Consider the following 16,883-nt stretch of genomic DNA (forward strand, 5'->3'; position numbering starts at 1 on the left):
ATGACAATGAACAATCAATTTACCTTTCTACCACTCTCCACACACTCAGAGATGAATTTGATCACACTTTACCGGTGAATCGATGGTACTTCTTGTAGTTGTCGTACGCCATCTTGAACATCTCCGTTGAGCCGGGGCTAAGCGCGCGCATCAAGCATGAGATGCCGTGTTGGTTGCATAGCGCGATTAGGTTATACACGCAGTTGTTTAGTGCCAACTAGAGAATGAAAAAAACTAGCGGTTGTAAAAGTAACTAACTAGATATTTTTAAAAAGTTTACCTTGACCGCAGGATAGATTGCAATCGTTTCGAATTCCTTAAGAATATCAGCAATTAGGTAAATAGCGACGCTAGCGACGTGTTCACGTAGTTTACACAAGTTAATCGTTAACTTTTCCAGCGCATGTGCCAATTCGGCCATCTTGTCGAAATGTTTGTCATCATATTGTTTGTTTGCAGTGTCGCTGTGCGCGCATAGAGCGGACAACAGCATGCGATATTCTTGTAGGAACACAGACAGACGGTCACTGATCAATGCTTGACGATATTTCAACATTGCTTCAAGCATTTCCATACTGCGCTTGTATGACAGCTCAAAATTGTCCAACAGGTGCATGCGCTGTGTTATCGTGGCGAAGCATAAGTCCAAACTAGTCGATGTTAATAAATGCTGTCAAAATATAAGAAAAACAAATGAATAACAATCAATGTTACAATAAATGTATTTAGCAATGTTACCTGCGTGTTTTGTAGTAAATTTAGTTCAAGATCAATGAGAATATTTAATATATTTTCTTTTCCAGCGTCGCCAGCGCGTAATTTGTTAAATAAAGTCACTAATAACTCTTCGATAACTTTCTGGAAGACTTCTGCCTTTTCAGTCTTCATTGGTGAGCTGAGAATCTGATGCCAAACTTGCATTTCAAGTGCAAGATCCCCGGGGCTGTCAATTGAGGTTATCTAAATACCAAACTGTCAAAAATCACATCATAACCTCGATATTTTATGACTTACAGCTTTTTGAAGTAGTTTCGTTAAGAATTCGTTGAATATTTCAGTTTTTTGTATCTTTTGCAATACATTTACAATGTTAGAAGCATAAACATGAACAGAATTTGATGTAATCTTCACATTTAGCAAAGATTTCGCTACATTTGAAATGAAAACTTCGTTAGTTGATTTTGCATCATCAAGATATTCATTTGTCAATGCAAAATTGAATAATTCCAAGTCTCCATTGCTGATTTCCACTTCTTGGGTGAATAATTTACTTAAATATTCCTCCAGGACTGTTTTAATGTTTTCATCGACAGGAACTTTGTCATTATACAAGCATTCGATCAAAATTTCCAAATAAATCGAATGAGTTTCGTTTGATGTTGCAATTCGTGGTAACAACGACTCACATAGTTGTTGAAGATTAGTTTTGACGTTTTGTAGTAATTCACGTGACTTTTTATACTTAAATAATTAAAAAAAGAATTAAAAAATGTTTGATTACTATAAAAATAAATACTTACTTTGCGTAAATGTTTTATAAGCACCAGCAAACATTTAATATGTTTATCATCCTTCAAATTCTTCTTTTCCGTTAAATAATCCAAAGCTTTGTTGAAACTGCTGCCATCTGTGTGTCGACTAGGAATTAACAGAATAAACAGATCTTGTGCCTTGTCAAAGTTGGTTATTATTGTTTTAAGCATTAATTTGGCAGGTAGACAGGCATCCAGAACAAGAATTCTATTTTGTGCCAGTCCTAAATTAAAAATAATATTATAAACAACAATTTTGGGTATTACTTGCGTAGATATAGTTGCTTACCTAGTAATATTTGCTCCAAGTCATTGACAGCGTCGCCATTTTGTTTCGTAGACTTAATATCAAGAAATACTCCCAATAAATAATAAAACAATACATTTTGTATTGATTTATCAATAAAAACAATCGGTAATTGTTTTATGAGAGTAAAATATCCTGCAAATTTATCTGCATCGATATTATTGCTTGCTTCGTTTGCATTTTCAAAGAAATCTTTTAAATGCATATCTTCCACATTTATTTCTTCTTGGAGAAGATTTTCACCAAAATGTGTAAAAAGCGCACATGAAATAAACTCACAATTCAATTGTTTCGCTTCCTTTTTGAATATTTTGTTCATTTTTCTTAACATGGAGTAAATAAGCGCAGAAACAAAATGGCGGCTTTCAATAACACGCTTTAAAATTGCTGTGTTTTGAGTAGCATCCTTCAAAACGCAGTCAGCAATCGAAACTAATGATTTTGCGTCCATACGATTCAAAATTGCATGCGCAGCAAACTCATTCGACAGTAAATACTCATAGTATTCTTCAATCGGTGTAATTGTTTTAACAAGTGTCGAAATATGTTCGTTTACTGCGGATGTATCCATTCCAGAAAGGATTAAATAACGAATCTTTTGAATCCATAACTTTTCCTAATAATATTAAGCAAAACATGGAAAGTTTAATTGTTTTAACAAATTAACTTAACTTAATTTTGAATTTTGCATAAATTATTCAAAACGTACCATGATTTTCTTACACAGTACTTCCCCAAAATTCGAAATGCGTTCAGCAATCAAACACCACGTCTGCGCAGGCAAATACGAATGCAAACACGTGATATTACACGAACTCACTTCAGAATCCTTAACCTCACTTAAAGACTCTCCATTGTGCAGCACTAATATTTTCAATTCACCCCAGACGTAACTCAATTGCAGGAAAACTCGCATTAAATTCTGATTCTAAAACATTTCACATTAAACATCTCCATTTTTATAGTAAATTAAATATTTTCTTACATGTTCTATCCCGACCAAAGAATTACCAAACTTTTCCAGCACACTTTGCGTTTCATCAAGGTGTTTAACAAGTTTTTCGGTAACATTTGCAATTTTAAAACTGCCAGACAAATTTATATTCTCTAAATAATGGCAAAGCAATCGGTTTATTACCTCTATGAACGTCACATAGCTTGTTTCTGTAAATTAAACATAATATTAAAGAAAAATCATTAAAATTTAAATTAAATTCCACTTACTTTTTGATTTCTCTGCCAAATCTTGTCCAATCAACTCATCCAAGTGGAATGTAAATGTTTTAAACAAGTTACTCATTTGTTTAGTTGCCATGGCAACAGTACCAGCGCTAAACTTTTCAAGAACTGCATTTGGCAAGATTTCATTAACATCCAATTCAACATAATCTTCAACTGCATTGATTTCTTCCTTCAAACTCTTTGAAACTTTACCGATAAAATCAAAATCGTCTAATTCTAAGCTTTCTAAATGATTAGTCATATCATCATCAACATAAACGGGTTGCAAAGTGCGAATTATCTTTGAAATTAAATTTTGTAAGCGATGAAGTTTCGAAAACACATCAAATACATTGCACATGACAGATGCGTATTGAGTTGCAAACTTTTCTTTGCTTGAGCACATCAAGTAAATCAAAAGCGGTGATATAATCGATTCGATAGTCAACGGACTTATTTTTATGATTAAATCAATTATCTCAAAGCATTTTGTGTCGATAGGCGACTTTGTTTTGCTAATTATACATAATAGAAGTTTTTGGATAAGATCCTCAAAAGATATGTCATTGATTTTAACATCAAATTTTAAATTATTCATCTGTATAATTTCCAATAGACCTATTAATCCATTCAACGACAAATTAAAGTCCGCGGATGTATTTGATGAATTGTTTAGTTTATCAGAAGAAAATCCTAAATTTTGTAGTAAATATACGAAGAAATAGTAAGAAACAGTTGAATTTTGTTTGAAAGTTCTACAAAATGCATTGAAGAGTAATATATGCGCATGATAGACGTATGTTGGGTTGCATTTTTTTGACACTTGCAGCAGTTGAAGAAATACTTGCAGAATTTCAGTGTTTAAATCTTCATTATCAGTGTTTGTCCATAATTTCGTGAGTATATTCGAATATTCATCTTGCTTTTTACTGAATACATTCTAAAAATGTTTAAAAATTGTGTTTTTTTAAGGAAATTTTTGTGTTATTTATATAATATACCTTTTGTATTATTTGTGATAAACGTAGAAATAATCTGTCACCCTCAGTAATTGGAAATTTGATCAAAATTTGAACAAAAGAAGGAAATAACTCCTGAATAAACAAATTGTAGAAGTCAGGAATGATTGTAAACCTCCTTCCAAATAATTTTTCATGTCTGGCCAACAAATTTATCAATGTTTCACTGTTTCCACAGTTTTGTAAGATATTTTGAAGGAATTTTATGTATTCAATCAAGTTTTCTCTGAAATAGTGTTGAAATATTCTACAATCCACAATGGAATACACAACTGTTATCAATACATTGTGAATTTCAACATCTTCACACTTGAATTCCTCTTCCACTCTTTGTAGGAATAGTTTAACATCATTGTTTGTAAAGTTTGGTGATTTTAGTTCCCTGAAAGTATCTGAAGATAGCCAAGAACTGCATTGTTGCCAGGATGTTAAGCTGTTATTAGATATTTCTGTTTGTGCCAACCACTTCAAGAGAAACAATTCACGATGCTCGATGCGTACTTCATCGCATTTGAACGCGTTGTCGGCGATTTTAAGTCGTTTAGGTAGAGGTTCATCATTGTTGTTTAGCAATTGTAATAAACCTATTTGGAAATGTTTAAAATTATAGGACAGATATAAAGCAGTGTGTGGATTAATACCTTCTTTAATCGTCATAATGAATTTTTATGTTGTTGCAAAGTCACATTTGTTTTTATTTAGTAAACTACTAAAACATTGCACTACTCTAACTAGGTAACTGAGCTAACCACAAAACAAAACACACAAAACCCACGTGCGTTTGTTGAGGTTGAATGAGACGGATGAAGAGTATTGGAATTGTCACTATTGCATTTACGTATATAATGTAACTGGTGACAGTTGAAATAAATTATTGAAAGTAACCAAAGTTTTTATAGAAAGTCACTAATCTCGTATACAGTTTGTTAAATTTCAAGAATTTGGGTCAGAATAAATCCTTGTGTTGTTAAAATACATTAAATTTGAATATTATATGTTATAACATCTACACCAAGTTTAAATAAATGTACTTTGGTATTATTTTTTATAATTATGCTAAATTATTCTTAATAATAAAAATCTTTTCTTTAAACACAGTGTTTAGTAAATTCTAACTTCAGTAACTTTTTTAAATCTGGTAACTTCCATATACTACTTTCATGGTTGCCGCTAGGAGGCAGCACACTTTATTTCTCTGAGGCAACTTGACAGGTTCGGTTTCCTTCTTTTACGTGATAGCAATGGCGCCGACGTAAGTTCCAAACATTTTCCAAACTAAATTTTCAATCATCCGCTTGAAATAAAACAGTTTCTGACACTTATAAGTTACTATTAATTAATGAATTATTCATCTACAAAGTGCTAGATGTATTTTGTCCACATAACAAGTGAAAATTAATGAAAACTTAGTGCCAGTGGAACGTGTTTACATTCTTGTGTTGAGAGGTTAGTAATGATTTGTAACTGATGTCTGTTTTGAACTTTTAGTGCAAAGGACGCGAAGCCAAAAACAGCCGCCGCACCCAAGCCGAAGACGGCGAAGGGCTTGCCGGCGGTGCCAGAATCGGTGCTCAAGCACCGTCAGCGTCGCGATGCCGCCCGCAAGGCTCGCGTGCAAAACACCATCAAGAAGCGCACCGAGGGCATTAAGAAGAGGAAGATGATCTTCAAGCGCGCTGAAGAGTACGTCAAGGAATACAGGCTGAAAGAGCGTGACGAGATCAGGTTGATCCGCCAGGCGCGTAACCGCGGCAACTATTATATCCCCGGTGAAGCTAAACTGGCATTCGTCATTCGTATCCGTGGGTAAGTAAAAAATATTCTTCTAAAACATTCATAAAACTAATAATTTCTTTATTTTAGTATCAACAAAGTTGCCCCCAAAGTACGCAAGGTCCTGAAGTTGTTCCGTTTGTTGCAAATCAACAACGGCGTCTTCATCCGTCTGAACAAGGCTACGGTCAACATGATGCGTATCTGCGAGCCGTACATCACTTGGGGTTATCCCAATCTGAAGTCGGTGCGCGAGTTGGTGTACAAGCGTGGTTTCGCCAAGATTGACGGACAGCGTAAACCAATCACCAGCAATCAGATCATTGAAGACAAGCTGGGCAAGGCTAACATGATCTGCACTGAAGACCTGATTCATGAGATCTTCACTGTGGGCACAAACTTCAAATATGCCTCAAACTTCTTGTGGCCCTTCAAGGTAAACAATTCAATTTTCAATGTGACATCCAGTCAGATCTTCATAGCATTTAAACCAAAAATGTTATGATTAAAAGCTCTGGATAGATTAATTTGTAATTTAAAGTAAGATATTTTTAAATGTTTATTTAATTGTATCTTGTGAAAGTTGCAAACATTTTTATTGTTTTTGCATGAAAGTTTTGTTTGAGTAGTTGTTTTATTGGATGTGTGTTTTTATAATTGCAGTTAAACACACCAACTGGCGGATGGCGCAAGAAGACAAACCACTACGTTGAGGGTGGTGACTTTGGTAACCGGGAGGACAAGATAAACGAACTCCTTAGGCGAATGGTCTAGAGTTGTAACTTCTGTTTATACAAAAAATAAATTAAAAATAAGAAAAATTAATATTTCGGACATGATTATTAATTTTGGTTAACTTAAGTTTCCTAAAAAGTAATTATTTTATTCCAGTGGTAAAAACTTTGTGACAAGAATAGTTTTTCAACGTTCTCCCGAAGATTAAAATCTGTTTGCAATCACCTCTTGTCTTGTTTCGTCGTATTGTGTGACCAATAGGGGTTGATCCAAAGAATTCAAATATGCAACGTTGCCACCACTTGCGCAAAGAAATTTCATATTCAAGGTCAAGGCAACACGAGAAAAAACGACGTAACACGATTGTATATAGTAAGGCTACTTTTATAGGAACTTTTAGTTTAATCAGGGCTTTTTATAATCATCGTACAATTCTAAATTTACAAGAAATACTAGGAAATGATTGTAATATTAAGAAATACTACTATACTAGTGAAATAATTGTAGATGGCCTTATACTGATGGATAAATAATTACTTCAATAGTAGAATTTAATTATCTTCCAGAATACGAAAACAAGAATTTAAAAATTGTAATTATTTCGAAAGCATTTGCTGAAAAAAAATTTTGTCATAAAAAAGGCAAAAAATTGCTCATTTTTATGTCGAAAATTAGAAGTTAGAATTGTTCTGATATCGGAATCGGGAAACTCGATTTATTTTTATATAGTAGATTGAAGTACAATTTTTTTTATGAGAAAATTACTCCTATGCTTATAAGTTCCAGATAATAATGCCGATAGTTATTTATTGTGTTGTTAGTTACATGTTTCATGTCTATTGCGTAGAGTAACTATTTTTTAGTGAAGCCGACGTATTTCGGCCGTGACGCATCTGCAGTCTTCCTTATAATGCAGTGTTCCATATAATATACGTAAATATTCACTGCTTTCTATGTAGAATTGTTCTAGCATCTTACACTGTTACTATCTGTGTATATAAACAAACCAGTTTTTGTTATCTGTTTCAACTTTTGTGCCGTCGCCACATTCTCGGCACACGCGGTCGGCTTGCAAACGGTGTTAGTCAAATTTTGATCGTCCGGTGATCTGCACGCGCGCGCCTTCGCGATCCATAAGTTTACATTTCTTAATTATTTTGGCGTGATTGTGTAATATTCCTAATTGATTTGTCGGACTGTACGAGGATGTGCGGTGTTCGGTAAACTCTGCTTGAATGTAGTTTTTTTTATTATAACACGCGAACGCGGCCTAATTCTAAGTCCGGAATAACTTTATTAGATGCGGAATTTAAATCTGTATCTCCCTGTATCGAACTTTATTGCTAAAAAATTTTTTTACGCGAGTTATATTAATAGTTGTGTGTATACGCATTTGTACTCGTTGCGCTAGGAATTGTAGTTTTTTTGTCATAACACGCGAACGCGGTCTAATTCTTAGTCCGGAATAACTTTATTAGATGCGGAATTTAAATCTGTATCTCCCTGTATCGAACTTTATTGCTCAAAAATTTTTTTACGCGAGTTATATTAATAGTTGTGTGTATACGCATTTGTACTCGTTGCGCTAGGAATTGTAGTTTTTTTGTCATAACACGCGAAGACGCGGTCTAATTCTTAGTCGGAATAACTTTATTAGATGCGGAATTTAAATCTGTATCTCCTGTATCGAACTTTATTGCTCAAAATTTTTACGCGAGTTATAGTAATAGTTGTGTGTATACGCATTTGTACTCGTTGCGCTAGGGAATTGTAGTTTTTGTCATAACACGCGAACGCGGTCTGAATTCTTAGTCGGAATAACTTTATTAGATGCGGAATTTAAATCTGTATCTCCTGTATCGAACTTTTATTGCTCAAAATTTTTTTTTGCGCGAGTTATATTAATGGTTATTGTGTATACGCATTTTGTACTCGTTGCGCTAGAAGATTTGTAGTTTTTGTCATAACACGCGAACGCGGTCTAATTCTTAGTCCGGAATAACTTTTATTAGATGCGGAATTTAAAATCTGTATCTCCTGTATCGAACTTTATTGCTCAAAATTTTTTTACGCGAGTTATATTAATAGTTGTGTGTATACGCATTTGTACTCGTTGCGCTAGGAATTGTAGTTTTTGTCATAACACGCGAACGGCAGTCTAATTCTTAGTCGGAATAACTTTATTAGATGCGGAATTTAAATCTGTATCTCCTGTATCGAACTTGTGCTCAAAAATTTTTTTTACGCGAGAGTTATATTAATAGTTGTGTGTATACGCATTTTGTACTCGTTGCGCTAGGGTGTAGTTTTTTTTTTGTCATAACATAATTAATCAGTGTAATCATCTATCTCCCTGTATCGAACTTTATTGCTCAAAAAATTTTTTACGCGAGTTATATTAATAGTTGTGTATACGCATTTGTACTCATTGCGCTTAAGGTAGCCAGATTTTTGTCGCAACTTACGCGAACGCAGTCACAATTCTTAGTCCGGAATACTTTATTAGATGCGGAATTTAAATCTGTATCTCCTGCTTATCCGAACTTTATTGCTCAAAATTTTTTGCGAGAGTTATATTATGAATTTGTGTGGTATACGCATTTTGTACTCGTTGCGCTAGGAATTTGTAGTTTTTGTCGCAACACGCAGGCGCAGTCTAATTCAGTCGGAACCAACTTTTGTTAGATGCGGGTAAATCTGTATCTCCTGTATCGAACTTTATTGCTCAAAATTTTTACGCGAGAGTTGCCGTTAATGGTTGTGTGTATACGCATTTGTACTCTCGTTTTTAAGGAATTGTAGTTTTTTTTTTTGTCGCCAACACGCGAACGCGGTCTAATTCTTAGTCGGAATAACTTTATTAGATGCGGAATTTAAATCACCAATATCTCCTGTATCCGAACTTTATTGCTCAAAAGAATTTTTTGCGCGAGTTATATATTAATAGTTGTGTGTATACGCATTTGTACTCGTTGCGCTAGGAATTGTAGTTTTTTGTCATAACGCGCGGAGCAGTCAATTCTAAGTCAGATGCTTTATTAGATGCGGAATTTAAATCTGTATCTCCTGTATCGAACTTTGCTGGCTGGAAAATTTTTTGCGCGAGTTATATTGATAGTTGTGTGTATACGTACTTGTACTTGTTGCGCTGGAATTGTAGTTTTCTATTATAACACGCGAACGCAGCCTAATTCTAAGTCCGGAATAATTTTATTAGATGCGGATTTTAATTCTGTATCTCCAAGTATGGAAATGTCTTGATAGAAAATTCCGTAACGCGAGTTATATTATTCATTATTTATTGTGTTGTTAGGTGCATTTCTTTATCGTGTAGGTAACTATTTTAGACGTCTTTCGGCCGTGATGCATCTGCAGTCTATGTTCCTTATAATACGAGTATACGTAAATGTTCAATGCATACTATATAGAATTGTTCTAGCATCTTACACTGTTACTATCTGTGTTTATAAACAAACACGTTTTTGTTATCTTCAACTTGTGTGCCGTCGCCACATTCTCGGCACACGCGGTCGGCTTGCAAACGGTGTTAGTCTAATTTTGATCGTCCGGTGAACTGTGCGCTTCGCGAACCCTTGTTAATTTTTTTTTTGAGTTATTATGCAATATTCCTAATAGATCTGTAATTGATTCGTTCGATTGCACGAGGGTGATGTGCGGTGTTTGTTAAACGCGGGTTGTACGAGTATATTCGCGTTATTCGAGTTAACGTGTGAATGATGTACGAGTACCGTCGGCCGTGGATACTCTTCGATTATATTCATTTAATGTAAAAAGACGTTATCAACTACATTTTGAATTTAATTATTTTCGTATTCTAGTATTATACGCGTGTTTCATCGTTGCTGTAATGTGCGTAATTAATATGCCTATAAGTGATTGGATACTACACAAGCGAAACATTTATTTTGCATCAAGGTATGTTTTTTTATACTAGTTTCATATTTACATTTAAAATTGATTGATAGATAGCTGTATTAATTTTGTCTTTTATCGCGTTTTATGCACACATTACAATACTCGTTGTTCAAGATTGTCGCGTGCCGTCGGATGTGTTTCTTTGCCTTCGCTACAGCCTATGGCGTGTTGCGTGCTGCTGGTCCATTGTTTTACTCGTACAATAAGGATTCACATTTTCTTGTTATCCAAAGGGAAAATGATTTAATCTTAATTTATTTTTTATATTATTGTATCACTATTTCTTTTATTCTTCATTGCTTTTCCTTGGGCAATTGTTAAATATCTAATATTTCTCTTCTAATGCTTTCTTCTTGTATTATCTTGTGTATTGTTTCTAAGCGTTCTCCTGCTTAAAAGTTGGTTTTTCCTTTTTTCCCTTTTTGTATCGATTTGTATCACCCTGTATATAAATGTTCCTTGTTCTTCTGTGAAAAATTGAAAAAGAGTAAAATTTTTTCATGTTTCACCTAAGGAACTTTTGATTTTCTTTCGCATACACCCTGTATATTAGTTTTCCGTAGTGTCATGCGAAAATGATTCAGATAAATGTTTTTCTCATTGTAGCCTGTGTTTTGTATAAAACCATTATAATTTTCTTTTTGTAACACCCTGTATATTAGTTTTCCAGACATTGGGTGAAAAACCAGCGATATTTGTTGTGCTTAAATGTTTTTCTGTTTCCATTTTAAATTTTCCATTTGTAACACCCTGTATGTTGTTTCCACTGGCGTAGAAAATGGGCTGTTGCTAATTTGTTTATCTCACTTACTTTATGAAGTGGTACTTGCTACATTTAGCTGGCGTTAGATGTGCGCGGCTAAGAAGGTCGTAAAGTCCTGTTCAATATGGCGGCACGAATTCCGTTGACTTGTAAAATCAAAACTTGTATTCTATTTATTGTAAAGAAATAGTAAGATATATTGACTACTTTCATTTATGTGTTCGCCTTCTATCATTACGGGTAGGGTCTCTAAGAGAGTTCCTCTCTCAGGATGATCCCCTCTATAAAAATTGTTAAGGTATCCTGTATGATTTGTGTGCTCCATCTTTCATTTCAGCTGCAGGTCAGAACTTGTAAGAATGTTTTTAAGTGTCCTCTCTTGAGGCGACTTAAAAATTAGAAATATTTTACAAGTCCTTAAGGATGTTCTTATAAGGGTTCCCTCTCTCTGGGGGTGATCCCATAAAAATTGTTGATATGCCTGATAATTTCGGGGATGAAGCGCAGAGACATCGTAGCTGTAGGATGGGCCGGGAGCAATGGACGCACCGAAGCAGTGGGCGATCGACCAGAGCGCCTCCGGGAGATCGACCGTAGACTGTCTTATAACGACACGTGCCAAAAAATTTAAAAATCTGTTCCTCCCCTGTTCTCTTTCTTCTATCTCCTCCTATTCTCTACTCTTTTCTCTTCCTTTCTTCTCTCCTCTTCTCTTCTACTTCTTTTTCTCCTTTTTCCCTGTTCTCGTTTCTCTATTTACTTTCTTTACTTCTCTTCTTATTGCCTTCACTTGTATTTCAATTTCTCTTATAATTCGTTGCAATTCATATATGCAACCGAAATTACACCTGATATTTTTATATTTGAGAAAAATGCCTTCTATACCTGAGATTCGATCCGTGTCTGCAAGCATGCCAGCAGGTGCACGTCTCCACTCGACCACCGAGTGTTTTTATCATTGTTATTTGATTCTTTTATTTATGTTTTTCCTGCGCCACGCACTTAAGTTATATGCCATACTATTTAATACTGAAAAACGACAAAGAGGGTACCAAATAGAAATGTGAATAAGATTATAAATGTAATAGGTGTTTTATTAATAACTTTTAAAAATACATACAAGTAAACATAAAAATAGTAGTAAAGATAAAAATACCAAACAAAACAAAACACTTACTTCGCTCTTTCATAAACTGCACAAGGGGAACATTCATCCAATTAGGATAATAAGTAATCGGAAGACGTCCGTCGGCAATCGCGCACGCATACAATTACATAATTCCCGTTTCCACGTGCTTTAAATTATCAACAAATGCCCACTCACGTAGTAGTGACAATTAAATGCAGTCGATGGCAGGAGAAATACAACACGATTACCGAATTAAACACACAAGAGAAACACGAGGAATGACTGGAAACATCGATAAAAATAAAACGCGTGCACTCAACACAAGAGCGCAAGGTGAACTAAGCAAAACTAGAATAACAACAATCATGCTAACCCACCGCGTTACACCGCACCGCGCCTAGGTTGTTGTCCCGTCGCGTCACATAAGATAATAAAACATAACAAAATATTTGATTGAAACACGAAATCAAAATTGACCTAAAATGGGTAGGTACTACACATTTGTAAAATTAGCTTATGTTCAATTTCTAGAGCCCTAAAACTAACCTAACACTAACAGAAATCAGTGTCTCATAATTTTAATGATTTTGAATAAAAACGTTTAAACATTTACCACTACATATTTAAGTTTAAATATAAAACGAATTCAAATATGAAAATGTTGAATAAAACTAAATATACAATTAGTAATACGTACCGGCCGGCGGTTAGAACCAAACTAGTTTCAAAACATGTGCGCTGTTGTTTACATGGTGCAAAATTCTGATAAGCGCCTCAACACCTAACCGTATTATGGTGGGAAATATAAATGTATAAATAAAATTGCAAACAGAGCCTAAACGGTTAATGCTAGGAAAATAATTACTTAAATAGTCGATATAGAATTAAATTATCTTTCAGAAACCGAAAACAGAATTTAAAAATTCCAATTATTTCAAAAGTTGCATTTGCTGAAAAAAGATTTCGTCATAAAAAAGGCAAAAGATTTCTCTTTTTTATGTTGAAAATTTTTTAAAGAAAATTTTGACTTCGCACAGAAACTGAACAAAAATCTAATTGAAAAATTTTTTGGTCAAAAATTAGTCCCTTTCGCATCAATTTACAATTTTTAAGGTAAAAATTTATCCACTAAACAAAAATAAAAATAGAAGATAAATCGGCCTTGGTTATCCACAGAAACCCATAAGATCAGAGAATCAGAAAGCACTTTTATCTGTAAGTCATTTATTTAGTATACTTATTGAACTAAATTTATAAAAATAAGACCATCAAATTACTCCAAATACATTTGAAGAAATACATGCTCATCGCACTATTCAGTCCTACCCAACACATACTTATCAATACATAAATTATACATACTTCTCTATATGAATACACGAGAACTGATTTATCTATTTGGGTATAATAATCCTAGCAAATAAAAAAACATAAAATTAATTATGATTGCAAGTTCAAAATTAAAAATCTAAGAGCGCGCCTTCTTGGCGGCTGGAGGAGTGCCGTTGACACGCACGGCAGAACGTCTCGTTTGACGTGTGATAGGTTTCTCCACCTCAACAACATCTGATTCCTCTTCTTTAATCTCCACCACATCCTCCTCCTTTACTGGGGCAGACTCCTTGCTCTCGAAGGCAGACTCTGCTGTCACTTCGGTGTAGATATCTGTAAACAATTAAAAACAATCCAATGCAAAACCAGAACAACTCTTGTACACATACCATCTAACAAATTATTAAAAGCGGCATCTTCCTCATCTTCTTGGCAATTTTTATTACCATTTCCGTTTTCTTTCTGAGCGTCATCCACTTTAGTGGAAGAAGTTGTCTCGGGTTCATTCTTGACATCAATTACTTCGTCTTTGCCGACTTCAGTTGTGTTAGCTTCAGCGGCCTGCTTGGTCGCTGCTTCGTCAGCCTTTTTCTTCTCGTTCGCCTGACGTTGGTACTTCGCCTTGATGGTCTCGACGAACTTCACGTAGTGTTTATATGATTTATTGTGCTCCTAAAACATATAAATCATTATAATTCAATAATATCGCTTGTAGCCTTTTTATAACGACGCTCAAGGAATCGAAAAACAATTTTTTTTTGCAATTTTACGCGGATAGGCAACTGTTAACAAGGAAATTAATATATAACTTTCAAGGAATTAAAAGAGGCTACAATGTAATTCTAATCCTATAAATTACCTCAGAAGCTTCCTTTGTAGGCATAAACATCTTGCACATCTCGCAGATGAATCCAGTAGCCGGCTTCAAACTATCCTTCGCCAAGGGGCGGTCATGTTTGAAGACTGGAATGCGATTGAAGAGATTATTCAAATCATCAGACAACTCCAGAATCGGATTATCATCCTCGTTCTGCATATTCTCTTCCAAAAGCGGATCATTGTCAATGTCAACCTTCATCGACATTTTGTACTCTCCGTAGTCAGTGTTCTTATTATCCAAATACTCTTTAACCTTTTGCAAATGCTCAGGCAGGAAGATATGATCCACCCATTCCATGCGCGATGTAAACTCGAGATGACATTTGCTACACTTTGGATGCAGAAAACGCTTGAGTCTTTGATGACCTTCAGACCTAATACAAAACAAAATCAAATTAACATCATCTCAAGTTTTTAGCAATAAATAATAATAACTTACTGTCTGTGCAAAACAATCTTCCCCATAAACTTCAAATCGCACATGTTGCAATGACTCTCCGGCTCATGTTGATTATTATGTTGATAGCGACGTGAGCGCTTCATGCGTTCGAACTCAATCACCTTACGCTCCTCAGTCAGACGCATATTTTCACGCAGAATATTAACAGTAATCTGGAAGCTTTCCTCTAAACTGGCAATCATCTGTTTATGCGCTTTGCCTCCAACGTGATTTTGGAAGGATTCACCATCCCACATGCTTTTATTGCAGACGCAGCAATGCAAAAGCCCATTCGGGATGTGGTCATACTTAGTGGGCAGCTTTGGACCATCTTCCTTCTGTTCCTCAGACTTGGGTGCATCTTCAACTTTAACCGCAGGTGCCAACTGTTGTTGTGGTTGCTGCTGTTGCTTGACTTGCTTGTTGCTAACACAAAACAAATAAAATTAGCAAATGTTTCAGAAGATCTACAATAGAAAAATGACACTGTGTGTGATGACTTTTCTTTGAATCATTATTGAAACATCAAAAATACTGCACATTGAAGATGAAGACATGTGCGCAAGCATCTCTCAGATGGACTAATGCCGGAGGAAACATTCGTCTCGTATCGATTAGTAAAATTTCGGCGAAAACGATAGGCCAATTAAGAAAGTACTGATACACATAATATTTTATATATAAATATAAAAAGAATTAATTATAACAATAAAGTAGATCATTCTCTTACCCATTGTCAGCTGCTTCAGCTGCTGGTTTTTCTTGCTTAGAAGAAAGCTTATCATTAAATTTCTTAGAGTTATCTCTTGGCGTAGGTCGCTGGCCCTTGTGATTATCGCGAGAATTAAAGTCTTTTTTTTGTGACGAGAAATGATTAGATCCTCGGTTGCGATTGTTATCATTACGCCAGCCACTCATACGATTCTAGAGGTGTGGAGAAAAAATGCAACAAACGAAAAAGAAACAGATCATATCAGATATCAGCTCAGGCTGGATGCAATCAATAAAAATGCAGAAACTGTTGTCAGAATGATTGTGTACAAGTACCTTATTATTGTAAGGCTCATTGCGGCGGAAATCTTGCCTACCGCGATTGCCGCCTGGGAATCGCGGCTGATTCTGATTATTATACTGATCCTGATTGAAAAATCCGGGAGATGTGTTTAAATTGAGCAGCGACGGCGGGCCGTCGTTAGACGGTGGCTGGGTAGACTGCTGGATGAGATTAGTGAGAGCAAGTGCCAGTTGACTTTGGATATTTTGATTATTGGCTGGCGCGCCGGGTGGGGCGCCCCCTTGCCAGGGGCTAATGTTCGACGCGGGCCCACCAAAACTGCGCCCGCCCGAGTTACCTCGCTGCGGAGGACCCTGATTCCCAAATCTTCGATTCGCCATTTTGTGTGCGACTACGACTAGCGAAACGAACGGATCAATCAAAAACACAGAGAAATGCAGCCATTGTAAATCGTATTAAATCAGATGTAATTGTATCAGAGAGGCACAGAGAGAGTGTGGTCTATCCGAGTTTATGGAATACTGTGAAACTCTACGTCGCTCGAAGAAGAGGGACGCTAACGGAACACGATCGTTTTCTTTGACTCGGAAGTTGTTGTTATATTTTCGTGTGTTAATTTGATTAGAGTGTAGCGCACCTACCTGGTTAGCTAAAGTTCACGCTATCAGCAATACAAGGTCACAAATGGACGTCGTCACCGGCTGCTGCGAAGACAATGAAGTGAAAGAGGTGAATGCAACGCACAAGTGAATGACACTTGACGCTGTCTCAATACTAAATGTAAATGGCAACACTGCAAACAA

The 16,883-nt window shown here is 35.5% G+C and overlaps 3 protein-coding genes across 5 annotated transcripts; 1 reads left to right on the forward strand and 2 right to left on the reverse strand.

The window, feature by feature from the left end:
* Positions 1–3: 3 nt before the first annotated feature.
* Positions 4–4,879, reverse strand: LOC135794772 (uncharacterized). Its single transcript, XM_065306163.1, has 11 exons — positions 4,721–4,879; positions 4,062–4,663; positions 3,064–4,000; positions 2,825–3,003; positions 2,549–2,767; positions 1,822–2,455; positions 1,521–1,756; positions 1,015–1,461; positions 739–960; positions 281–670; positions 4–217 (listed from the first exon to the last, which is right to left on the reverse strand). The coding sequence occupies exons 1-11, from the start codon at positions 4,734–4,736 to the stop codon at positions 62–64; spliced, it is 4,038 nt and encodes a 1,345-aa protein (XP_065162235.1). The 5' UTR covers positions 4,737–4,879; the 3' UTR covers positions 4–61.
* Positions 4,880–5,249: 370 nt separating this feature from the next.
* RpL7 (ribosomal protein L7) lies at positions 5,250–6,677 on the forward strand. Its single transcript, XM_065305182.1, has 4 exons — positions 5,250–5,331; positions 5,568–5,885; positions 5,943–6,288; positions 6,516–6,677. The coding sequence occupies exons 1-4, from the start codon at positions 5,321–5,323 to the stop codon at positions 6,624–6,626; spliced, it is 786 nt and encodes a 261-aa protein (XP_065161254.1). The 5' UTR covers positions 5,250–5,320; the 3' UTR covers positions 6,627–6,677.
* A 6,945-nt stretch (positions 6,678–13,622) lies between these two features.
* On the reverse strand, positions 13,623–16,867 carry Pep (Protein on ecdysone puffs). 3 transcript variants are annotated; one of them, XM_065304443.1, is made up of 7 exons: positions 16,722–16,867; positions 16,113–16,477; positions 15,796–15,989; positions 15,066–15,491; positions 14,607–15,000; positions 14,194–14,419; positions 13,623–14,080 (listed from the first exon to the last, which is right to left on the reverse strand). In XM_065304443.1, the coding sequence occupies exons 2-7, from the start codon at positions 16,458–16,460 to the stop codon at positions 13,884–13,886; spliced, it is 1,785 nt and encodes a 594-aa protein (XP_065160515.1). In that variant the 5' UTR covers positions 16,461–16,477; positions 16,722–16,867; the 3' UTR covers positions 13,623–13,883. The 3 variants fall into 3 exon arrangements, with proteins under 3 accessions (XP_065160515.1, XP_065160513.1, XP_065160514.1); XM_065304441.1 differs by having other exon boundaries at positions 14,137–14,419; XM_065304442.1 differs by lacking the exon at positions 16,722–16,867 and having other exon boundaries at positions 14,137–14,419; positions 16,113–16,715.
* Positions 16,868–16,883: the final 16 nt, after the last annotated feature.

The sequence above is a fragment of the Atheta coriaria genome, unplaced genomic scaffold, assembly GCF_025399875.1.
Source record: "Atheta coriaria isolate IRGN ID8LTWV9N9 unplaced genomic scaffold, Caltech_Dcor_3.1 hic_scaffold_6_pilon, whole genome shotgun sequence".
NCBI classification, from domain to species: domain Eukaryota; kingdom Metazoa; phylum Arthropoda; class Insecta; order Coleoptera; family Staphylinidae; genus Dalotia; species Dalotia coriaria.

Excerpts from the sequence above, each read along its gene's own strand:
- Pep (XM_065304441.1), bottom strand. The coding sequence starts at position 16,460 with ATGGCGAATCGAAGATTTGGGAATCAGGGTCCTCCGCAGCGAGGTAAC. Across the intron at positions 15,492-15,795 it reads GCTGAAGCAGCTGACAATGG|CAACAAGCAAGTCAAGCAAC; the intron begins GTAAGAGAATGA and ends GTTTTGTGTTAG. Across the intron at positions 15,001-15,065 it reads AAGATTGTTTTGCACAGACA|GTCTGAAGGTCATCAAAGAC; the intron begins GTAAGTTATTAT and ends GTTTTGTATTAG.
- LOC135794772 (XM_065306163.1), bottom strand. Across the intron at positions 3,004-3,063 it reads TTTGGCAGAGAAATCAAAAA|AAACAAGCTATGTGACGTTC; the intron begins GTAAGTGGAATT and ends TTTAATTTACAG. Across the intron at positions 2,456-2,548 it reads TACTGTGTAAGAAAATCATG|GAAAAGTTATGGATTCAAAA; the intron begins GTACGTTTTGAA and ends TAATATTATTAG.
- RpL7 (XM_065305182.1), top strand. Across the intron at positions 5,886-5,942 it reads TTCGTCATTCGTATCCGTGG|TATCAACAAAGTTGCCCCCA; the intron begins GTAAGTAAAAAA and ends TCTTTATTTTAG. Across the intron at positions 6,289-6,515 it reads ACTTCTTGTGGCCCTTCAAG|TTAAACACACCAACTGGCGG; the intron begins GTAAACAATTCA and ends TTATAATTGCAG.